The sequence below is a fragment of the Agelaius phoeniceus genome, chromosome 9 (assembly GCF_051311805.1).
Source record: "Agelaius phoeniceus isolate bAgePho1 chromosome 9, bAgePho1.hap1, whole genome shotgun sequence".
Classification (NCBI taxonomy): Eukaryota; Metazoa; Chordata; class Aves; order Passeriformes; family Icteridae; genus Agelaius; species Agelaius phoeniceus.
Genome location: NC_135273.1, coordinates 22,290,148 through 22,311,725, shown reverse-complemented (window position 1 = coordinate 22,311,725; position 21,578 = coordinate 22,290,148). Strand labels below are relative to the sequence as shown.

The window sequence follows — 21,578 nt, the reverse complement described above, 5'->3', positions numbered from 1 at the left end:
TCAGAGCTCCGCAAGGAACTTTGATCAGTAAATATATTAGATCATGAATACAGATATTCATATCCAGTAAAAAGTTGACAGCTTGCTCTTCTTGCATAAGATCACGCAATTAAATCCTCCAAAGTTACTCTTTTCTTTGCTGAAATCAAATTTAAAAAGGGACCCTTTACCCATTTCTACACAGCATACATACTGAACATCGAAATGCAAAATACATTACATCCTTTTGGCTGTTCCTAGTTTGAAAGATACATAGATGTTACAGCAAGATGTGCAGGCTATAGAGAACAAATGCACAAGGGGATAAAACAGTTTCACTGCTGTTATGCAGATGGCTGCCCTTCTGACTGTGGAGGAAATTTCTTCCCTCCCCCATTTTTTAAAGCAGGGCTCTGCATGTGTTGACTGTGTGGGAATTAGTGCTTTTTCAGATGACACCCACATCCTCTTCATTCAGGTCAGTAACACCAACTACAGGCCAGTGGCCAAAGACATTTCAGTACTCCATCCATCCTATCCTGCTAAAAAGTCTAAATTCTCAGAGAAACTCAAAATGGAATGGCCACATTATTTTAATCACAAGAAATATGAAGAACAGTGAACAACATTTGGATGCAGTACTACTTTCTGTGTGCATGCCATTTTCTCAATAGAAGCCTCAGCTATTTAAAAACTGAGATGTACAAACTCAAAAACAAAATTCTATGTCCCATATGTTCAAAAGCCTATATTTGTGCATTTCAAATAGATAATAGCCCAATAGACAACTTAGTTTTTACAAATAATAATTGTCTATAAAATATTTTGTGACCACAGAGTAATATCTCACGTGACATCAAACAGTTTTATCTGCAAAAGCAAGAGTCTCCTGAAAATGTCCTCAAAAGTACATTAAACGTAACAATGAAAATTTACATTTCCATTACAGATTCTAATTTTACTGAGAAAACACCATCTTTCACATTTCCAACATTTGCTACACAGACCCTTAGCATGGGGCAGATATTTATTACTTCTGGAATTAAAACATGCTCATATGAAAAAATATTCAAATGGAACATGCACCATAAAGATTTTTTTCTTTTTTTCCCTTTAAGCAATAATATAAAGCTTTATCCTGTCTGTGTACTACAGAACAGTACAGGCTGTATGGAATATATCAACATGTGTCTATATGTTATTAAAAACAGCAAATTCCTATTTAAACAAGGGCTACAATCTGTGCACTAAACACTCATTAATGGTTATGAATCAAAAAAAAAGGGGGGGACTTGCAGCAGGTGTGCACATCTATGAATTTCAATACATTGTAAAACTGTCTGTAGCCAACAGCTTCATCATTTGGCCTTTCTGAGCTTGGAGACAGGCAATTTTTCATGATTTTACTATTTCTGGCCAAACAAAAAGTTTTTAATTAAATATACCACATGATTCCAGATGTTTGTTTATTTGTTCCAATGAGGCCATAAAAATGCCTGAATGATAAAATTGGAGGACTCCTGCAAAAACAGGCTAGACTAGAGTGCTAACTAAACATGGGGATCTCTCAGGAGACTGGATCTGCACAGCACTGGTGTGCTTTGAACCAATTTCTTTGGAAGAGCTTTAATACTGTGGCTGATGACTGGAATTCTTTATTGCAAAAAATAAGGCCAAGTGGCAAATTTCCTTTTTTTTGTTTTTTAATTTCTAGTTGTATACACACTGCATCATTAGCTCTCCTACACATCCAAAGAAGATTTTAGGTAGGCTTATGGGTTTGGAACCCAAGTCTCCACTTATAGAAGCCAGTGTTTTCTATATATTTCTGCCACTTTTTAGTCACCCTGCTTGAGCATTCTTATGGTTTCTTATTGCCAGCATGACAAAATGAGCTATGTTGTGAAATATCAGACACTCTCTAGTCTATCAAAAATATGAAGTTATGGGCTTCTTCCTCATTAATCTCATTCCCTCTGATGTGACACTTGTATGGGTGACTTGGGTCTAGACTGCTAGTTTTGGCAAATATGGAAAAAGTTACAATGAAAAACCTCAGGATGACAAAAATATGGAAAATGTTCAGGTCTAAAACAGTCAGATTGGGGAATGCACACTGTGGAAAAATGAAAGTCTCTATAATATTTGGAAAAAAAGTACTGACAATTATGAAAGTCTGCCTCAGTCTTAGACTACTAACGGGAGTTCTGTGCTCAGCACCTGAGATATTTAAGAATATTTTAATCTGAATTTGATTAACCACTTAATTACTCTCTTTTTTTTTTCTTTTAAAATTTTCTTGCAGAGAAACACACATATTTTATTCCCACAGAGACACAGCACACCAGGAAGTGATCCTCTTAGAACTTACTTCTGGTCAGCTCAATCACATCCCTTGGGTTCAGTTTCAAACCACAGAACTCAGAGAAGGCTCACAAATTAAAATACGCTGTCATTTAAAACCAAATCTTAACTTTTCTGGCCATCAAGAAAGACTTGACACAAAACTGCAAGTCACTTTATATATCATCCCCACCTCATTTACCCCAACTTACTTTCACATGACTAGTTGCTCCCATCACTGCAATATACAGAAAGATAATATATTTTTATGCTGAAGTTTTAATAATCTACAGTATCCTGATTCAAATCCAACATTCTTTGTATACACAGACAGAAAACTGTTGACCCTGTAAGTGACAAGAATATGAATCCAATGACCCAGAAAATTTATTTCTTGAACCATATTAGTCAAGGTCACACTCAAATCCAACTACAATTTATTCCACATTTGGGAAAGTCATTGTGCTTTACAGAGAAACATGCAGATGCTGGCAGAAATTATCACTACTGAGCAAGTGAGGCAAATTGGTCCACAAACAGCACAGCTATTTGTGGCAGTTCTATTCCAGTAAAAAAATAAAGTAGGGCTCAGGAAAGGGACTACATGAGATCCTCCTTAACCTGTTCTTTCATGACTGCCCAGCAAGAAAGCACTCCACAGCTGAGAGCTGAGTCAATCACATGTGTGGGCATTGGACCGCTCAGTTCCATTCAAAGGCAAAAGTTTTGATTGTGTGTCAGTTCACAAAACTGGGAGAGATGGCTTATGCATTGGCAGACTTGGCAAATACTAACACAGGTGGGCTTCTGTTATCAGCTAGAAGCATTTTACTGGAGTACACATCCCTAAGGAACTGTGCCTTCTAGCATTTCTCCCCACATACTTTGTTCCATTCATTCCTTCTACCCATTCTTCTCCCCACAACGCAAACATATCAAAAATACTGAGAAAGCAGTAAACTGGGATCCACTGTGGAAGGGAAAAATCATGGTCAGAGTTAAGAAACCAGGCACCCCAGTGATCAAATAGCAATGAGTCAGTGCATTGACCTCATCTCCTGGTGTAAGGCTTGGGGAGTCTGTGGGCACCAGCAGGAGCCACCAGCACAGGAACGAGAGAATCCTGCTCTGCCCTTCTCCCAGCTGCACCAGGAACGCCTTGCACCACAATTCTTTAAGTTTCTGCATTACCTTCTCACACACTGGAACCACAAAACCCCTATTCACCTCTGATGGATTTACTTTTTCTTTCACAACCCCTTAACTAAAGGGAACTGAGATGAGAAAACAGAATCTTTTCTTAACCAAGTCTTCTCTCACACTGATACTCATCTATACCATCACTTTGCTTTCCATGCTTCTCCCATGTGTCTTGAGCTTCCATTAATCTCTGTTTTCCAAAGTAAAAACTAAGGAACTAGAATCCAGTTTCTCACTTCATATACAGGCAGACCACATGGGATTTTTTTTCTTTCTTTTTTAATAACAGACTCCTTATTTTAGCATTCTCCCAGAGTGTCAAAAGAAGAGGATTTCCACCCACTCCCCTGGAGGCTAAGTCATGACCACATCACATCTCACTGTTGGGACATATTTCCTGGCACTAATAGGAAATGTCACAGCTTATTTTTGAGTGTTCTTTCCCTGGAAAATATGATCTTGTCTGTTCCATGCTATTGAGAACTTTTTTTTGTTTGTTTAAGGTTGTTAATCTCATGATGAGAAGACTCTGGCCTAAGAAGTCTTCAGTCTAGGACACACCACAACATAAAGCAGGTTAAAAATGATGGTATTCTCAAAGGACACTTTACGTAAAACAATAAAGAAAATACCTCACTGTTCACAGCATCTTTGCCTGATACAGAACTTTCACATAGTGCATCTGCTTGAAATTTTCTTGTTCATCCTATCCTTAGTTATTAAACAAGTTAAAGCAAATATATCTTATATACATGTATGGATACACTTTTTTAACTGAATGATTAAGTACTAACCATAGGTTTTTTGGGGTTTGGGGTTTTTTGACAGAATACAATGCCTTATGCATTTACACAGAAAAATCAATTGACAAGCATAAAGTGCAGTTCACACTAAGATAACTAATTATGATAAGTTGCTACATAAATTGCTTTGCAACTTCCCCAGCAATCAATTTCAAACTCTAAATAAGCCTCTGGCTTGAAAACGCAATGAGTACCTAACAACAGTGTCAATAACAACAACAGAGAGGACCACAATGATAATATAAACAGGATACTTTTCCTTCTGGAAGTAAGTTTTATGTAAACCAATCTCCTTTTCTTCGTATGTCAGTGATTTAAAGACAGCATGGCTTTTCACAATGTATGTGCAGAATAAGAAATTTGTGTATTAACATTTATTATTAAGAGGTCAATTTTACTTCAAATAATTTAAAGTATTATATTAAACCTCTAGACCAAGTTCTGGAAGGATTGATGGACATTATTAGTTCCATATGAACCTAAGAATATTTATAAAGTATGGTCAAGCTGCGCAAATTGAGACAGAACAGATAAACTGATTATTCTCCAAGGATTTCATTATACTACTTCCTCTGGCTCTCCAAAGTTTCTACTTTTTTCCTTCAACACCAAATTTTGAAAGAAGTAGACATCCTTCAACATGTACTGGATTGTGAATTCCTGCCCAACTGGATGGCTAAACTCTTGCTGTGCATTCTGTAGACCACTTTTATCTTGGTAACTACTTATCTAAAATCCTACAAACCTACTGGTTTTCTGTGTGGCACACCCCAGCAATCAATCTGGAGGAATTTTGAGTGAACATACAAGTCATTAGTGAAAATTTACTATGCCAAATATTCTGGGAGCAATAGCACAGTATAACAATCACAGAAAAAGGAAACATTGCAAATTCAGGCGTCTCTCTATGATTATGATTGTTTGCTGAAGAATGGGAAAGTTTGGAAAGATTTTAATTCCAAAAGAAACCTTCAGCACAACTCTGTTAGACAAAGAGAAACTGAGCAAAAGGAACCTCTCACTTCCTTTGTTCAAAAGGCCTCTATAAAATTACCTTTAGAAGGTTAATAAGAAGCTTCAGATTATTCTGTTCTTGGATTTCTGAGCATGAGATGTGAACGCAGTTGATGAGTTTCAAGATCAGATCATAAAATAAGAAAACACATCTGTCAGTTGATTGAAATATATTGGTAAAATAAATACCAATTTTTCATTTGGGCACTCATCATTCAGACATGAGACAATGCAATGACTGCACATACCAGGATGCTTGGATAATTACCTGTATTGACACCAAAACAGGACCGTGGATTTGTTCAGAAAGTTTTTTACAAGTCATAATAGATTAGAACTATTAAACCTTGGCCTAAATCCAAGCTAAATTCTAAAAACTACTTACATAAATACAGGATTAGTTTTTAATGGAAACTGCTTCTTCTTCCTTTTACCAGTAAGCTATGGGGTAGGCTTACCACTGTTTTTTTCCCAGAAACAAGAGCACAGAAAGGGAGGAGTCAACTGTAAATTGTTACTGGAAACCAAATGGCTTTGTCAAATTAATATGTTTCCAAGCAAATCAGGTAATACACAATGTTATAAAATAACTGCTTATAGAAAAGGCATCCAGCACATGCTTTTGTACAGAAAAACAAATTTTCATGATAGCCATGATTTACTGATATTGCTTCTGAAGAGATACAATGATAAACTGCTATTTTCCTCATCAACTGGAAAGCACTGTTCTTTTTAGAAGGCAATTTGAGTTTGAATGCTTACACATAAAGCAAGGATGCCATTATAAAAAACCAAACACACAACTTGAGTGGGGCAAAGGGTGAGGGGCCTTTTTCCACACATCAGACAAATCATCCTTATAAATATCCTTTAAATATTTTTTCACCAATGTCAACTATATTAAGAATTTAATTTTCTATTTTAAGATATGTACCCAGTTAATAAATTATCAATAAGGAACAGAAGGGTACATATATACAAATCACTAAAAATTAATTACATAAGTCCAAAACTTTTTGGACAAATTTCTTCTAAAAGTCACTACATTTCATCACTTTTGTGGAGCATGGCTATTTCTACTTAAAAACTACAATAAGTAACTGTTTTGTCTGATTTTTTTTTTTTCCTTAAAGTTAAATCTGGAAAAGCAGACAGGAATGTGGGGCATATATATTTGATTTCACCACAAAACTCAAAAGCTAGAACAATTCAAGTAATGTATAGAATATAGAAAGAAAAGAGTCACTTTTATGACAGGAGGCTGTGTCTTGGAACTGACTTATTTTAACCAGATGAGAGAACTGCACAAACTTCACCCAAGTAAATAACTGGATTCTAAATACATAGAAAGCAACTTATGAAATCCTACTTTAACAAAGACCAAGGAAAGACCCTTAGAAGTTTGAGATCATTGTTTTGGAATCAAAACAAAAATAGAACCAGTTATAAAATTACCACTTTGGAAGCCTTGTCTAACAGGATAGCAATTAGATCACATAAAGAATCAAGTCATATTGCTGTCAGATGCCCAAATCCAAATATATAAGGCCTTTAGATTTTTCACTGAAAAATATGAACAGTGGGACTGAGGTAAGGTTCAACTTAGAAAAGTGGATCTAAGGAACACTGCAATATAAGGGAATACAACTTTCCCAAGATGGGGAAAAAATTTCTAAAGCTTAAAAACATGATGGAATATTTATTTCTCTCTTCATGTACTTATATACTCAAGCATCATAACACTCAATATATTTCAAGTTATCATTTGTTATCATTCCTTATCATTCCATGCTGATACCACACCGTTCATATGCTGTTTCTGTGGGCTTTGAAAGGGAAAGCGAGATTTTCACCATTCCTGAAATGGTCTGTACACAATATGGAGCCAGCCTAAAGGACCAGATCCTGACTGGAAATTATACACTGCATGCATGAACACAAAACTGTAAGACACAAGGTGCAACCCACACATAATTATATGTTTTTTTTCTCCCTGTAAAAAATCATAGCTAAATAGGGTGAGAAATGTCCAAGTGAAACTGTACCAAGCAAACACATCCAGCTTGCTCCTGCTCCCCCTCCCAGTCCCCTAAAAATCAATTTGCAGCTGTACCAAACCGTTTTCCAGACTTGAGGATTCTGGTAAACAAGCTTCTCCAGGGACAAATTACACTCACAAACTTACAGCATTCTTCATTCCAGTATGCATTGAAAACCACCAATATTTACATATGCAACAGCTGATTCAATTCCACTTTACAACACTGAAAGCATTCCGTGAAGAAAAAAAATTAAGATATTCAGAACCTAAAATAGCATGCTTAAGTATTTCGTTTTTACCTTGGAGATTTTTCTATTGACTGCAATTAATCTTTTATGGGCTTTTGAACTTTGGAACTTTTCTTTATATAAAAGAAGTTGATTGAGTTAATGGGCCTTGCCAGCAGGTTGTTCTAAGCTTGGAATTGGCTCTTCCAAGACATGGAATTTTGGAAATTGTCCTTAATTATTTCCTTGTGAATATGTGTATATATGAACACGCATACATATATATATAAAGTAATCAAATAATGTTAACAATGTCTCTTTAAGGACCAATTTTACCCTTTCTTTGGATGAAATGCTCTTCTCCCTTTATTTATAACTGTGCTTAATCAAAAGGAAATTTGCAGCATATTTAGCATGCAGAGCAGAATATTTCTGGGAAGAGTAAAGACAGAAGTAATAAAAATTATGTGAACTTCTAAGGGTAGAAAGTTGGTGATTTGGGGAATATAATTTTCCTCTTTCATGGCAAGAGGGCAGGAATTTTGAAACCCTGGTGAGGACAGTGGGCACTTAGACCCTGGCAAGTTCCCACTCTGAACAAACACCTGCTGCACGTGTCTGCAACACCTACTGCAGACACAAAGCTGCTGTATTGCAAGAGGAGTCAATCAATAATGCAGGCATTTTGATCCAACACTACTGGAATTTCTTTTGTCAAGTTAGATAGCAAAATCAGCCATGAAGCCACACTTCCATTACACTATTACCTAAATAAAAAATCTGAAGATACCTGGCTTTTAAGGGTATTTTGAAAGTATTTCTATAGAACTCAGGTATGTCTCAAGATTCTGTCATTCTATTTATTGTGTTAGTAGACCCTAGCCATTTAAGCCAACACCAGAAATCCAACCTCAAAAGCAACATGTTTATCTGAAAATCAAAGCTGCTTATCTTGGGAATGGGGGGGAGGAGGGAGGGTGGAGAAGGAGGGCACTGGGTTGCAGGTTTTTTTGAGGGGCAGAGGTTGTTTTTTAATCTCTGAAGTCCAGGTCTGTGCTCAGGATTTTGGTTGGTCCTTCCTCTTTAGAAAGTATCAGCTTCTCTGTGTGATCAGTGCCAGAATACAATGCACCCACAGCACTTCTAGGACATCTGGTTGCACCATAGCCATCTACACCAAGGCCAGGATGTAGCTTCAGACTCACCCTCAGCTCTAGCACAACAGTGATACAGGCTGCAGTAAAGTTCTAATCACCTGCATTCCTCAGCCTTCACACCTGAATCACAGATCCTTCTTCAGATGCATTACCTGCCTGATTCTTTCAGAGGGTATCAAGTAATATGGAGTGCTACTAAAGCTGCTTCCATCCTCTGTAGCGCTGCAGAATTTGAACACACATTAAAATTAAGCTACCATCAATTCATAAATGTAAGGCTGACTTTGATCCTGGTATCCCAAAAAAAACTGCCTATAGACAAATGGTTTACATGATCGATGGAGAATCAATGGGTAATATGGGAAATAGATAAGAGGACTGTTGCTCTGGTTTTAAGATGAAAAAGTGCTGCAAGCTTTACAAATTTCTGCTTTTTGAAAAAAGTGAAAAAGCTTGGAATGCACCCTTCCTGACTGCTTCAGTTTTTCACCTGTTCCCTGAATTTTTTGTTTCATAGGTATGCAGAAGGAATTTGTGAATTTGCCCAAGGTGCTTTTTTAAGTTCTAAGGATTGATGAAAAAGGAAATTGAAAATTGATCCACGTTTTATGCTGAAAAACAGAGAAGAATCCCTTTTTATTGCAATGAAAATGTGTTAACATTTCAAAATTACAGTCCTAATTTCTAAACTGCCAAAAAGTTCTCACTTAAAAAATATTAGAAAGTTTACAAATTCTTTCAAAATTACCAATGCTGCATGTAATCATCTACTTAGCAATGTTTAAGTACTCTAATCTCTTTACATTTTTCTCTCTCACACACACACGCAAAAATCACTGAGCGTTATTATCCATAGATTTATTTGCTTTCCCGGTAGACTACCTGTAAATCCTATTAAATATGAGTTAAAAATCTGTAGTCTTGACAGCTATGGTTTTCTCATAGAGTGCTTGAAAGGCATGGTGATCTCTGTGAAATGCAGCAGTACCTAAAGCAGAGAAGGCCTTAGAGCAAAGCTTAACACCCGGCAGAAGTTGATAGCAATAAAAGGAGCTCGCACCTCTGTGGTTGGTGAGGTCTCTGGATCCAGAAGGCAGAGGGGTGTAGTGCATCTCTGGAGAGGCAGAGGCAGCAGCACTGGAGGCCTGTGTGACAAAACAAACACTGTCAGTGCTCGGAGCGCAGGGCAGCGATCGGGCAGAGCGGATGCACCTGCAGGATCAGCGCTGGCGCTGCAGGTGCACCGAGTTACCAGCCATGAAGGATTAATTGGTTTGTGTTAGGGCTCCTTGCCGTTCCTCAAGGTTGCTGTACTCACAAGAGTTTACACAATGGCATTATGTGTCATTACTAAATGAATCTTTCCATACAGCTGACAGCTTAAAAAAATCACCATATTTGTCAGGAAATCTTTAGGCAATGTCAAAATTTTTCCTCTTGGTGAAACAGATTAATATTTGCCTAAAGGAAGTTATGAGTCCACATGAATGAAAAGAGATAGGAAGTTGGGCTAAGATACCGTACTTTTCAAATCCAAAGAAAAAAATCCCAAATGATTTTCTCATTCCACTTCCCTGTGAGCTAAATGAAGGGATCTAATAAAAATTATAGTGCCTATAATGCAAAAAAGTATACAAGTATATAGAATTGCTAACAATAAATACTTAAAACCTACAGCAGAAGTCTAATAAAAGAAGTAAGTACCCAAGAGGACTTGCTCAGAACCCTTAAAAGTAAAGTGTTCAGGGAGAAGAAGCTCAAATCTTTCTCCCTAATAAGTCTCAAGATCCTATGATTCTAATTTTAAAAGATTAGCTTGAATAACTATGATTTACAATAAACTAACCTTCATTCCCTTGGATGTTTCATCTGAAGAGATATATATAGATATATACATATACATATACATATATATATATATATATATATATATAATAAAGTTAAAACAAGCCACATTTACCATCTTGCTTTTTAGTTACAGAGCAGCAGTTAGGAGAAGACACAAAAATAAAGAATTGTGTTGGTGAATATGAATCATTGTCAGTTTTTAAAGTTCAGTTTAACTTAGGCTGGTGACACAGTAGTGATATGTTCAGTTTCAGATACAGAGTTTGCTCTAGAGTATTTACAAACTACCCATTTCAACAGACATAAAAAGATGATGTGTTTAGATAGAAGACACAAAGGACACCATTCACTGAAAGTTATATGATAATTTCTAACAGAAAAAATAAGGCAAATCAAGAGAAAAATACAAAGGCAAAACTATTTCTTGAATCTCATGATAATTCACTAAAGGGAGTCTTGAGAAAATAATTGCTATCTTCTGTGCACTTTGTCCCTAATGATATATTGACTTCTAAGCTGAAAAAGTCAATCAAAGGAATTCACCTTAGTCTTACTGACTTCAAAATTGAACATATCCTCCAAATTTATGAACACACAGGTCTCCAATGTGTGGTTAATATAGAAGTATAAAATAGAGCTTCAGTGTTTTGGGGAAGAAAAAGCATAAATACTAATTCAAATTTTAATTACCAGACCAAACCCAAGAACAATAATCAGAAATCTGTAACAATGAAAGTTAATCCTGATAATAGTTTGTCAAAGGCTGTAACTTAGAAATCTTCCTTGTTGTAGCTTCCTTGTTGGACTCCTAAATGATAGTACATAAAATGTTAAGAGGTGACTGACTAGATTAGCATACTAAGATTTTGCTTTTGGAGATCAGCCATCAATTTCTGTGCCAGACCATAGTTACAACCCCGTTTTTGTCCTTAGGAAAAATCGGGTCACAACATGCAGATGCACCATGCATCAAAAATAACGTCTTAGTGGAACTTAACAGAGGCCAGTTTTCCTAAACAGCAAGGATGCTACTTATCAGAGATGAATAAAAATAGAGAATATCCTGCCTCTGCTGACTCACCAGTGATAATAAACCCTTTTCAGGGAACCTCTGTTCACAGACATATTGCTACAGACATAACTCTCACCCGCAGCCAGAATGAATGATACCTTGCTTTTGGTGAACTGCAAACCTGCAGCTCTATCTCCTCTGGATGATGAATTATTGGAAATCTCTCTGGTGACCAATATGAGCCAAGGGCACATAACATGTAAGAGAGAGAGATAGAAACCCCTTAGACGCAGCTATGTGATATTTGAAACTAATTCCAAGAACAACTACATGTTTCCTTTGGGTTGTGTAGTTCTGAGTACGAAAAGGAGAAAAATATCACTATTTAACATCATGCTTCGTCCCTCTAAATCACTCAAAAAACTGGAAGAATAAGTGGTCTCATACTGTACACTCTAGATGGTATCTGCCTATTCAAGTGTACTTATTTGGGACTCTGGTAATAGTGAAGGTTTCTCTTTGGTACTTTTAATCTCAATTTAGACTGTTGACAGCTTGATGATAGCTTTTCCTAAAATTACTGGAAGAGACTTTGCCATTTCAGCAATATACCACTGAGTGAGCAAAATTCAAGAGCTTCTAAAAAGGATATTGGAGTGAAGGGGTAATTTAGCTTTATTTCCAATTTTAGGAAACACAAGAACAGAAGGGTTTGTTTATTGGTGTTTTTCTGTTATTTTATGTACAGTATATAATTCCCTGTCAAATATTGAATAGTTTTCATTACCTTTGAGCTAAGCATTCAGTTAGAGTAACTTGAATTCTCTGGAATATCATCCAGGGTTAGGATTGTTTTGCACAAGCACTGGCTCAAGTTCCAAATCACGTTTCTGAGTAAGCCTGTGCACCAGCAGAAAGACAACTATTTGTTTTCTCTACCACATACTGACATTTGGCCCTAAGCTATTTTCCAAAGAGATTTGTATAGATTGCATTACTCTTAATATTCACAGGAATATTGTGACAGTGACAGCATTGACATGTGACAGTTATGTCTTCAAGTATTGGTGACATATGCATCAGAAGTTCTTGCAGTGGAAAGTAACTATGCATACAAATAGCTTTGAGGAAGGCTGCTTAAACTGGCTGGAAGCTCCAATTTTATAGGAACAGGTCACAAAATAACTCAGTAAAGAAATTCTAATGGTATTATTACAGAAGAAGCTTGTAGTTTTGCAAACCTTGAAGCCATTCAAGTTTTGCAGTATATCACTGCATGTACGTGGTTTAAGACTTACAAGTCAAAGTACATGGTTTAAGATGTACAAGACAAAGTTAGACTACTCACAGCCCCCCTGTTATGCACTTAACCAAACATTTGCTGAACTGTGGTACCTCTCTTCATTTTAACCTGTGTGTTTTGTCCAAATTGTTGTATTTGATACTAAATGGACTGCAAAAAGCGTACCAGCTTTGCAAAGCACGTTCATCAAAATTACAGAAATTGTAGAAGATGAAACAGGAAGGAAACACCCACAACCAACCAAAAAAACCCCACAACAAAACATCAAAAACTAAATTTGAGAGCAGCAATACACCAAATCTTTAACTATTCAATCCTAGGGAATGGTCAGGTAATGACAACTTTGCTTGCAATGTATTTGCTTTTCTATGAACTTAGGAACCATACAACCAGTGGGGAGAAAAAAAAAGAAAAGTGAAGCATGGAAGAAGGGATAAAGAGACTAGAAAATATGCAAAAGCAGGTCCTGAGTGGAGCACTCCATATGGCAGAATAGAGCCAGTCTGGCTGTCCCCTCCCCAGCCAGGAGCTCAGCCAGAGGGCTCAAATGGGCGGCCTGGAGTTTGTCACCCACCTCAACACACTGGCACTTTCTGGAAAACCAAGAGGTGGCACAGCACCCCTACCAGGAAAGGAGGCTGCTCTTGATGGAAGGGGATTCCCACTCTCCTTGCTCTACAGCCAAGCAGACTTAGCCATGAGTTAGCAGCTGTCTTTACTAAACTCCAGCAGAAGTTAGAGTCACTTTAATGAACAGGAAAAAAATAAACCCATTTAGAAGAAAATTGTCAGCCACACACCAACAGCTAGCTCTCTAGAGTGGAGGAATTTAATTAGACTAAACAAAAAAAAAAGGCCTAATTTGTTTAATCCCTGAATTCCACTTTTCAAGGAATAAAAAATGCAATACTTGGATGGTACTAGTAAGGGAACATCATGTGAAGTGTCAGGACACACTGTACATCTGCTGCATCAATACAAATTTGTAGAGACCAATGATACAAAAAAAAATGCTGTGCTATTTTTGGCAACCACACAAGTTCCTTCAGCTGTTGAAGGAAGTAAAGGGGGAACTCAGAGAATCCAATCCTCTTTGAATCATTGTTTGAGAAGGCAAAATTTAAAGGAATCTGCTATCCAAATCATCTCTCTACTGCACATTTCATTTTTGTATTTCTAAACACAGGAATAAACAAAAACTCCACTTCTGACACTTTTAAATCTAATCAATAATACAAAGTGTTTCAGCTATAATCAAGAGTATGACTTTGACCTTAGAAAATATTCAATCCGGATATTCTAGCAGCTTATTTTCAGAAGTGATGCTACCAATACAGCAGTCAAATTATTGTATATTAGGACAATAAGGAGAACAGTGATCTTATATTTTGGTTGGCCTTCTGACTTCAATAACCTTTAACAAGAAAAGAAAGAGAATTTTTTTCACATTTAACAGAAAGAGTGGAGCTTAAGATTCATAGCATTTCAAATTCAAAGCATTCGCTTATTCTCTTGAAAGAGAGATTATCACTTCTCACTTGAATTTACTTTACCTTTTGGTTTTCACTTAATGTTAAATTGCAAGGTTGAAAGCAGGGATCAAAAATGCAAATGAACATCAGATAATTCTTATGCATTTGGGCTTAATTGAGTGTAATCGATATGTCTGGTGTGCAGCCAAATTCAACTATTGTGAAAAGCTCCTAATGTATGGACATTATTTTTGGACTACTGAATGCCAGAAAATAATGAGCTGGCATTCAGCTTTGGTGAATGAGCTCTTGAATTTTCATCTAAGAGTAGTTTTGAATTATTACTGAAGATAAGGTGTAAATGTGCAAGGGAATTTTATCCATGTTTCTCCCATGAATCATAAATGAGGAAAAAAATTACAGTCTAAATTGCACTTAAAAGGAATAAAGTCTTTTCATGTCATACATGATTTATCAAAATGATCTCATTTTAAGAGTACTGTGGTGTATCTTGATTAATAACATTAGTAAGCATGATGAATGGCCTCTTTAATGGTAACACAGAATTTATTGGCAAAATCCCCACTTCCACCAAAAAAGGTGGGAAGTAAAACACACAGCAGTTAGCAACCTGCAGAAACAGCTTAAGTAAACTCTCTGCTATGTATTTTGCACTTAGACATCCTTGAAAATCCTTAGTCTGAGTTAATTCTCAAACTTGTTCAGAAACAAGTAAGAGGTGTTACCTACTGGGGCAGCTCTAACCATGACAAAAGTCACTTTGCAGTTCTCTGCAAAACAAGCTGAACTCTGCATGTACTGTAAGAGGATGCAGTGTATTAAGGTCTTTCAAGAACATCGGTCCCATCCCCTTATGACCTTTTTCAATATCCTCTTCATTTCGCCTTAATATCCTAAATGCTTCCCTTCTTCCATTACTCCATCTTACCCTCCCCCCTCCTTCTCCCTTTTTAAGCCTGCTCCAGCCTGCCCTAACTAATTTCCTTTTGGGCTGACAGATCAGAGGCCTTCCTACCACTGTTCCTTTTAGACCTGTGAAGCCCTCCTCGTAATCCTGCTGCTTGTCCACAATTAATCTTTCCAGTTGCCACATTATTAACACTACCACCCACAGACAGAGGATGCCTGAGCACGGCTGGACACTCGCTCCCCACTGGAGCATCAAAGTTGTCAATCACACACCAGTCAGAAAGTTGCCTGCTGTCAACATCAGAGGATTTCATACTCTCCTACCCGCTGATCAAACATTTTTCTTCAGAAGATTAATTCCAAGTCCCCACCCATTTCCTCCCATATCCTCTTTCCCTTTTAGGTTTACTCAATGATCCATCTTCTGTATGGAAAAGGAAGCAGTGTATAATAGAAATCCTTTCAAAACAAAAGTTCAGCAAAACTAAATTTAAATCCCAGCTGTTATCAACCTCTTCCCCCCCGTGCAAGTTAAACACCTTAAAGAGCTTGGATTAGACCTAGTCACAAATGCCTTTCTTTGATCAAAGGCTCCAAGACTTTACACAAATATAATCACAAGGCAATGACTGCATCTAAGGAGCCTGAATTGATTTGTTCTACTGTAACATATCGCATACAAAAACACCCACCAGGCTTTTTGATTTCCAAGACCATTCTTTTTCAACTTATATCACTCACAAGCCAAGAATTTTAGCATCTTCTTAATATTTTTCAAGGTCATTAGATAAAAAGTGAATATTTGCCTTCTCTTTTTAAAAAGTGCATCTCAGCTACTTACACTTAAAAGCAGAAGGATACAAGAGATTCTTCAGCTCAGGTTCAGTTTAATGAGTTGAAGGGAAGTAACTATTACCACCTCTCCCTAATCATATGCCACATGCTAAAATATTCAGTTTTTATAAATTAAACCTTACTGCTCAAGTGGCTCAGTATCTTTCACAACAGTTGGCACAAAGAGAATCTGTCCCTAAAGGAGTACTTGAACATGCTAGCCACACAACAGTGAATGAAAGCAATACCCATTAATATAATCCAGCAAGCAATCTATTCACTGTAAAACATAATGTTAGGGTTTAAAATAGGAATAAATTAATTTCAAATCACACTACAAAATAAATTCAAAGTTCCTCAATCGTATTCATCCCTAAAATAGATTTCTTAATGTTTTTTCATCTTTTAGGTTGGTACTAAAGAAAATCAAGACCTCAACAAACGACTCCCAGAAGTATAAAACAATAAAGAAAAATCTGCTGGCCTTGAATCCTAAACTTAGATTGGGAAAGTAAGTCCAAATTATTATATTTTACCTTCTATTTCTACACAATTATTTTATATTCTACCTTATATTTCTCTGTCAGCATCTTTACCTCCATATTCTGAGAACACACATGCTACCTTCTTTTCATTTACACTATGCAGGATTCAAGGGGTTCACACACTAGTAAAACAGTGGACAAAGCAAACCACAAATAAGTATGTCATACCCCAAACCACAAAACTCTGCAACTGTTGCTAGAGAATTCTGACAGCCATTTTTTCAAGTTCCTCATGAAGTGAACCACAAATGAATTTTGAGATGCTAGAACCTTTTTTCTATGTCCCCACCTCACCAACACCCAAACATGACATTTATTGAATTTCACTCATTGTCCAACAGTTCGGAAGGAGTGAAAGAGAAATATGGAGTTTTTAGAGGTTACAGCATCAACAGAAGGTGCCAAAAGCATAGGTAAGTCAATGTGAAGGGAAGTACACTGACAATGTATTAGATTCCAAGTTTCCTTCAGTCATTCCCTGCAATATGTTTCAACCAATTACATCACAACTACAAAACAGAGCAGTAGTGAAGTAATTGCCAAGATTCCTGCTATGCTATGGCAGAGCAACAGTTTATAAGCTGTATAAAAACACTGATGTAGAACTCAAATACACATTACATATGATACTGTAACTCATTACTTTTCATAGCCCTTTATTTTGAAATCAGGTAACAGAACTTGACCTCCTTTTGCCAATCTGATACCCATAGATTCTTCAAAAGCAAAGACAAAATCATCAAGCTAAGTTGATTTTTTTAGGTAGGAAATTCTAAGGCAGTTCCATAAATTAAATCAGCAATGGAATATCATCACTTTCAAGCACATTCAATGATAATCAGAGGAATGCAGAACCATGTATACATTTCACAGGCCAAGCATAATTGTTTGCAATGCTAGAGCACTTATTTTGCTTTGCTATTCAGTCTGATACCTTCTGCATGCCTTGGTTTTTTTTAGGAAGTATGGAAAATGTTGCAAAAAAATGAAAGCTAGATCCTAAAAAGTATAAGATTTACTTTAATGAATGATGCTAAGTTTTGCTGGCCTCCTCACCTAACAGGCACAGGAATGAAGAAACTGGAAGGTTAAAAATGCTTTCAAGGCATCTTCATTCTGTCATGTGGGAATAGAGCTGAATTGCAGCTCAAACCTCTTGTCACTCTATTCAGTCAGCAGAAGGGGGTGCTGCAGTGTAACCTATTTAAAATGCAAATAGAGTAACTTTTGAAACAGCAGATTAAAACTAACATTTTATTCACTTGGCATACCCACAGCATAGTGAATGCTGGAATCAGACTTGTCACTGCACACCACAGGTTATTAATAGAGCTCAGAATGGTGTTACTAAATGTGCAAGTTAAAAGCAAATAAACAAAAATGGATTTATCTGTGGTATTTGTTCTCCTGGAGAATTCAGCAAGGTCGGCCTCACACTGCACACTTGTTTATCCAGGATCACTGAGGCTCAATTTCGTTGTTTTTTTCTTTCTTCCTTAATTATTTGATTGACAGCCACTTACCACAGCCAGAGATCCTGGGATATGTGATCTATAACACTAATATTATACAGAAAACCACGTTTTTTTTCAACCAGGACAAATATATACATACACAGGGAAGACTCCATGGTGCACAGCTGCTACTCTCTAATAGGCCTTTCTGGACTCTCGTGAACTACCAACACATGAAAAAACACAAAGTTAAAGGGTTCAGCAGAACCAAATCAACACATTGTGCTATGGCTTTACACTTCATCTTCCTACAATGTCAGGTGTCAGGGCAGGCAAATGGGTTTCCCCTCTATATTCAAGCCAATTCCTCTGTTCTTCATCTCGATCTCTCAGAGATTCATCAAAAATGCGATTTAATTACATCTCCTCCCCTCCTCCCCCTCCCAAAAAGAGTGTAAACATGACTCCTTTTTATCTCCTGATACATCTGGACAAGTAGACAATGTGCTAAAACAAAATAAATCTGCCCTGACAGTCACATCAAAGGGTTCAGCTAGGGGCTTGCAGCTACTTAAGGCACAGGAATGTTGTTGCTAAGCATCGCTCTACAACCTATCAGTCCCTTAAAGAAGAGCTTTTTTCTTTCAGAGGGGGATGAGGAAAGCTGGAGAGTGGGAACCAGACTGCAAAGGGAGATTGGGGATTTTGGAGGATTTTAAAGCTTAAAGTGAATTGTGTGAAGAAAAGGGGGTTTGTTTTGTTTTGTTTTGCCTCTTGACATACAGTCCACATTTGGGGGAGGAAGGAAAGTAGGGAAGGAAGGAGGGGTTCAAGCTTGTTGATGAAATATCTTGTGAATTATCCCTTTGGATAAAACCAGGAAAAGTCTTTGATATCCTTTTTCAAATCCCTGTACTTACTGTAGATTTGAAATAGAAAGATTGTGACCAAAAGCAATAGGGCTGGGATACCGAGCTTGTTAAAAATACATTGTGAAATGCATCCCATGCCCTGCTTTTCTGTCAAGCATTTGATAAATATGTTTATGTTCCTGAAGAGGTGAAGCCCAGAACAATGTCCATGTCCAATAAACATGCTCTACAGAGAAAGGAAACTTTTGATACATATGCACATATCACAATTTGATGCTCAATTTACTAGTGAAAACTGCTCTCTTTAGGGAAAAGGTTCACTGAAATCTTCAGTCTTCCACACCATGCCTTGCTGGACTTGATTTGCATGTTTAGTGCTTAAACCTCCAAAGGAAGGCAAAACCATGCTAAAACCAGATCTTAGGACTCATTCAAAACACAGCCACAGCCTAATGGACAGCTGAAAATTCAAATTAGGCTCCCTCTCAAAGACATAGAAACATATCCAAGGCAGATAGACAATCCAGCCTGGAAAATATAAAACACTCAAAGCTTAATTACCCTGAAGGTAAGCTAAGAAAACCAGCAGTTTGGTTACAGCAACACTGAGGCGTTAACACATCTTTGGTTTTTAAAAACAGCTTAAAAAAATCCTCTTCCCTTTTAAAAATTAAACAAAGAAAACATGAAATGGACTCATTCTACATGCAGGGCAACTATCAAGAACATGAACAATTACTGAGCCCATGATATTACAGAAATAAATAACACTTAGCATTATCTTCAGCACAACCATATTTATTAAACAGTGACTGAGGGCAGCAGTAACCATTTTTATTGTCCCATACAGCTCTTATTTTCTAATTAAACAGAAGGTTATTTCCACTGCCAATGCAGCTATTTATCTTATTTGAGTGTTACATAATATTTTTTGCCAGCCAAGCCTGACTATAAAGTGTTCTGTGTGGTGAACTGTGGCCCAACTTGCTTTCCTGTTTGGTAATCATAGAAATGGGCCATTTCGTGCTGTGTTAATAAATAAACTTTTTGCAATTTCTCCTAAAACATGATAAAGCTTATACTTTGTCCTTCCCTCTAGCTTCAATACAAGGGCAATGAGCTGTATTATTAAAGATATAGGTCAAGCAAACCTGATGATTTCAATCCTGTGGGGTGCTTTAGAAACTATTGTCATATTACTGAGATCATTCTGCTGTTCCTAATTATTCCTCTTGGTTGCCTCACATTTCAAGTGATTTCTCTCACACTTATGTCAAAATTTATAAGCTACTCCCTGTAACAACACTACATTATTTCCTCACTTGTTAGGGTAATATAGGACAGAAACTAGGAGAATGCTTTAATCTAGCTGACAAGGATAATGTAGTCTAGAAATGTAATAAACTTTGCATTCTACTACAAAGTTGTGGTTTTTCTCCCTACCATGAAACATTTCATATAGATAGACATCTTAGAAAAACTAATTGCTACAATAACTTGCATATCCTCTTATCTGAGTTGCTTTTATCAGGAAAAATGTATCAGCATTAAAGCGTTCACTCCAATAGCTTGTGCATTCTCCTTATTCCCATAATTGCTATTCCACAACATTCTGTTGACTGTACTGTAAAACTACATGCTGCTGAAGGAAACCTATTTCCAAGAAATCTGTGCATCACCCTAAGAGTGCAAAACATCTGTAATTAACAGGCTGGGCTTTAACAGTGCTGTAACACATCTCGGGCTGACTGGCACAAAATTTTATTTGCACTAAGTAGCTCGAGACTGGGAAAACATAAAATCAACTTTATGTGATAGCTCCATGTTCTATAGTGGTTTTTCTGAAGGATTTCAGGATGTAAAGAAAGCTGCCAGTGGAAAAGGTAGTCTAATGAAACATTTGAATTTTAAAGCCACTGTGGGTACTGCTTACTGTGGGACCTAACCTATTTCCTTCAGAACATCCTTAAGGTTATGGATTACAGAACCCTCTTCCCCCACCTCCACAGAAACAGAGCAAAAATTCCCGGTAAACAAACTAAAACACAATTCCAGTTAGAAACTGTCATATGAGTAACTCAAACATGACATCCATACTAATATTTCTAGGGATAATTTTGGTGACTCTTTTTGTATCAGCAATTTACTGTGTTTGTCAAATGTCCAATGGCTTTTAAAATGCTTTTAGTCAGCCACAAACTGAAAAACACCCAGATCACAATAACATGAGTCCAGAGCATCAACGACATCAGACAATAAAACAGGAATAGGAGCACTGGTCTATAATGGCAACCTTTAAAGGGACTTTTCCAGATAAATAAAAAAGATTATTGAATTGAGCATGCACATAGGAAACCGAGAAGAGGCAAAGATGAAGCTAGTGTTACCCCAATCAGAAATACTCACTGACAGCATTGTCGGGGAAAAAAAAATGGAAATACCAATCATTTCTGGGTTTGCCTCTGTTCCTACTTCTGTCTCTGTCCTCCTTTGAAGAGCTGATGACCTGACTGAAGGTAAACTTCAGATGGCATGAGGTGTGTG

At 36.9% G+C, this 21,578-nt stretch overlaps 1 protein-coding gene across 3 annotated transcripts in view; it reads right to left on the bottom strand.

The window, feature by feature from the left end:
- Window positions 1-21,578, bottom strand: part of LRMDA (leucine rich melanocyte differentiation associated) — a 612,230-nt gene that overhangs the window by 86,636 nt on the left and 504,016 nt on the right. For 2 of the 3 annotated variants that reach the window (XM_054637712.2, XM_077183242.1), the window contains exon 6: window positions 9,825-9,909. The exons of the other annotated variant lie outside the window; for it this stretch is intronic. In XM_054637712.2, coding sequence (XP_054493687.2) covers window positions 9,825-9,909 — 85 coding nt within the window. The remainder of the gene's footprint in view (window positions 1-9,824; window positions 9,910-21,578) is intronic. 3 annotated transcript variants of the gene reach the window in all.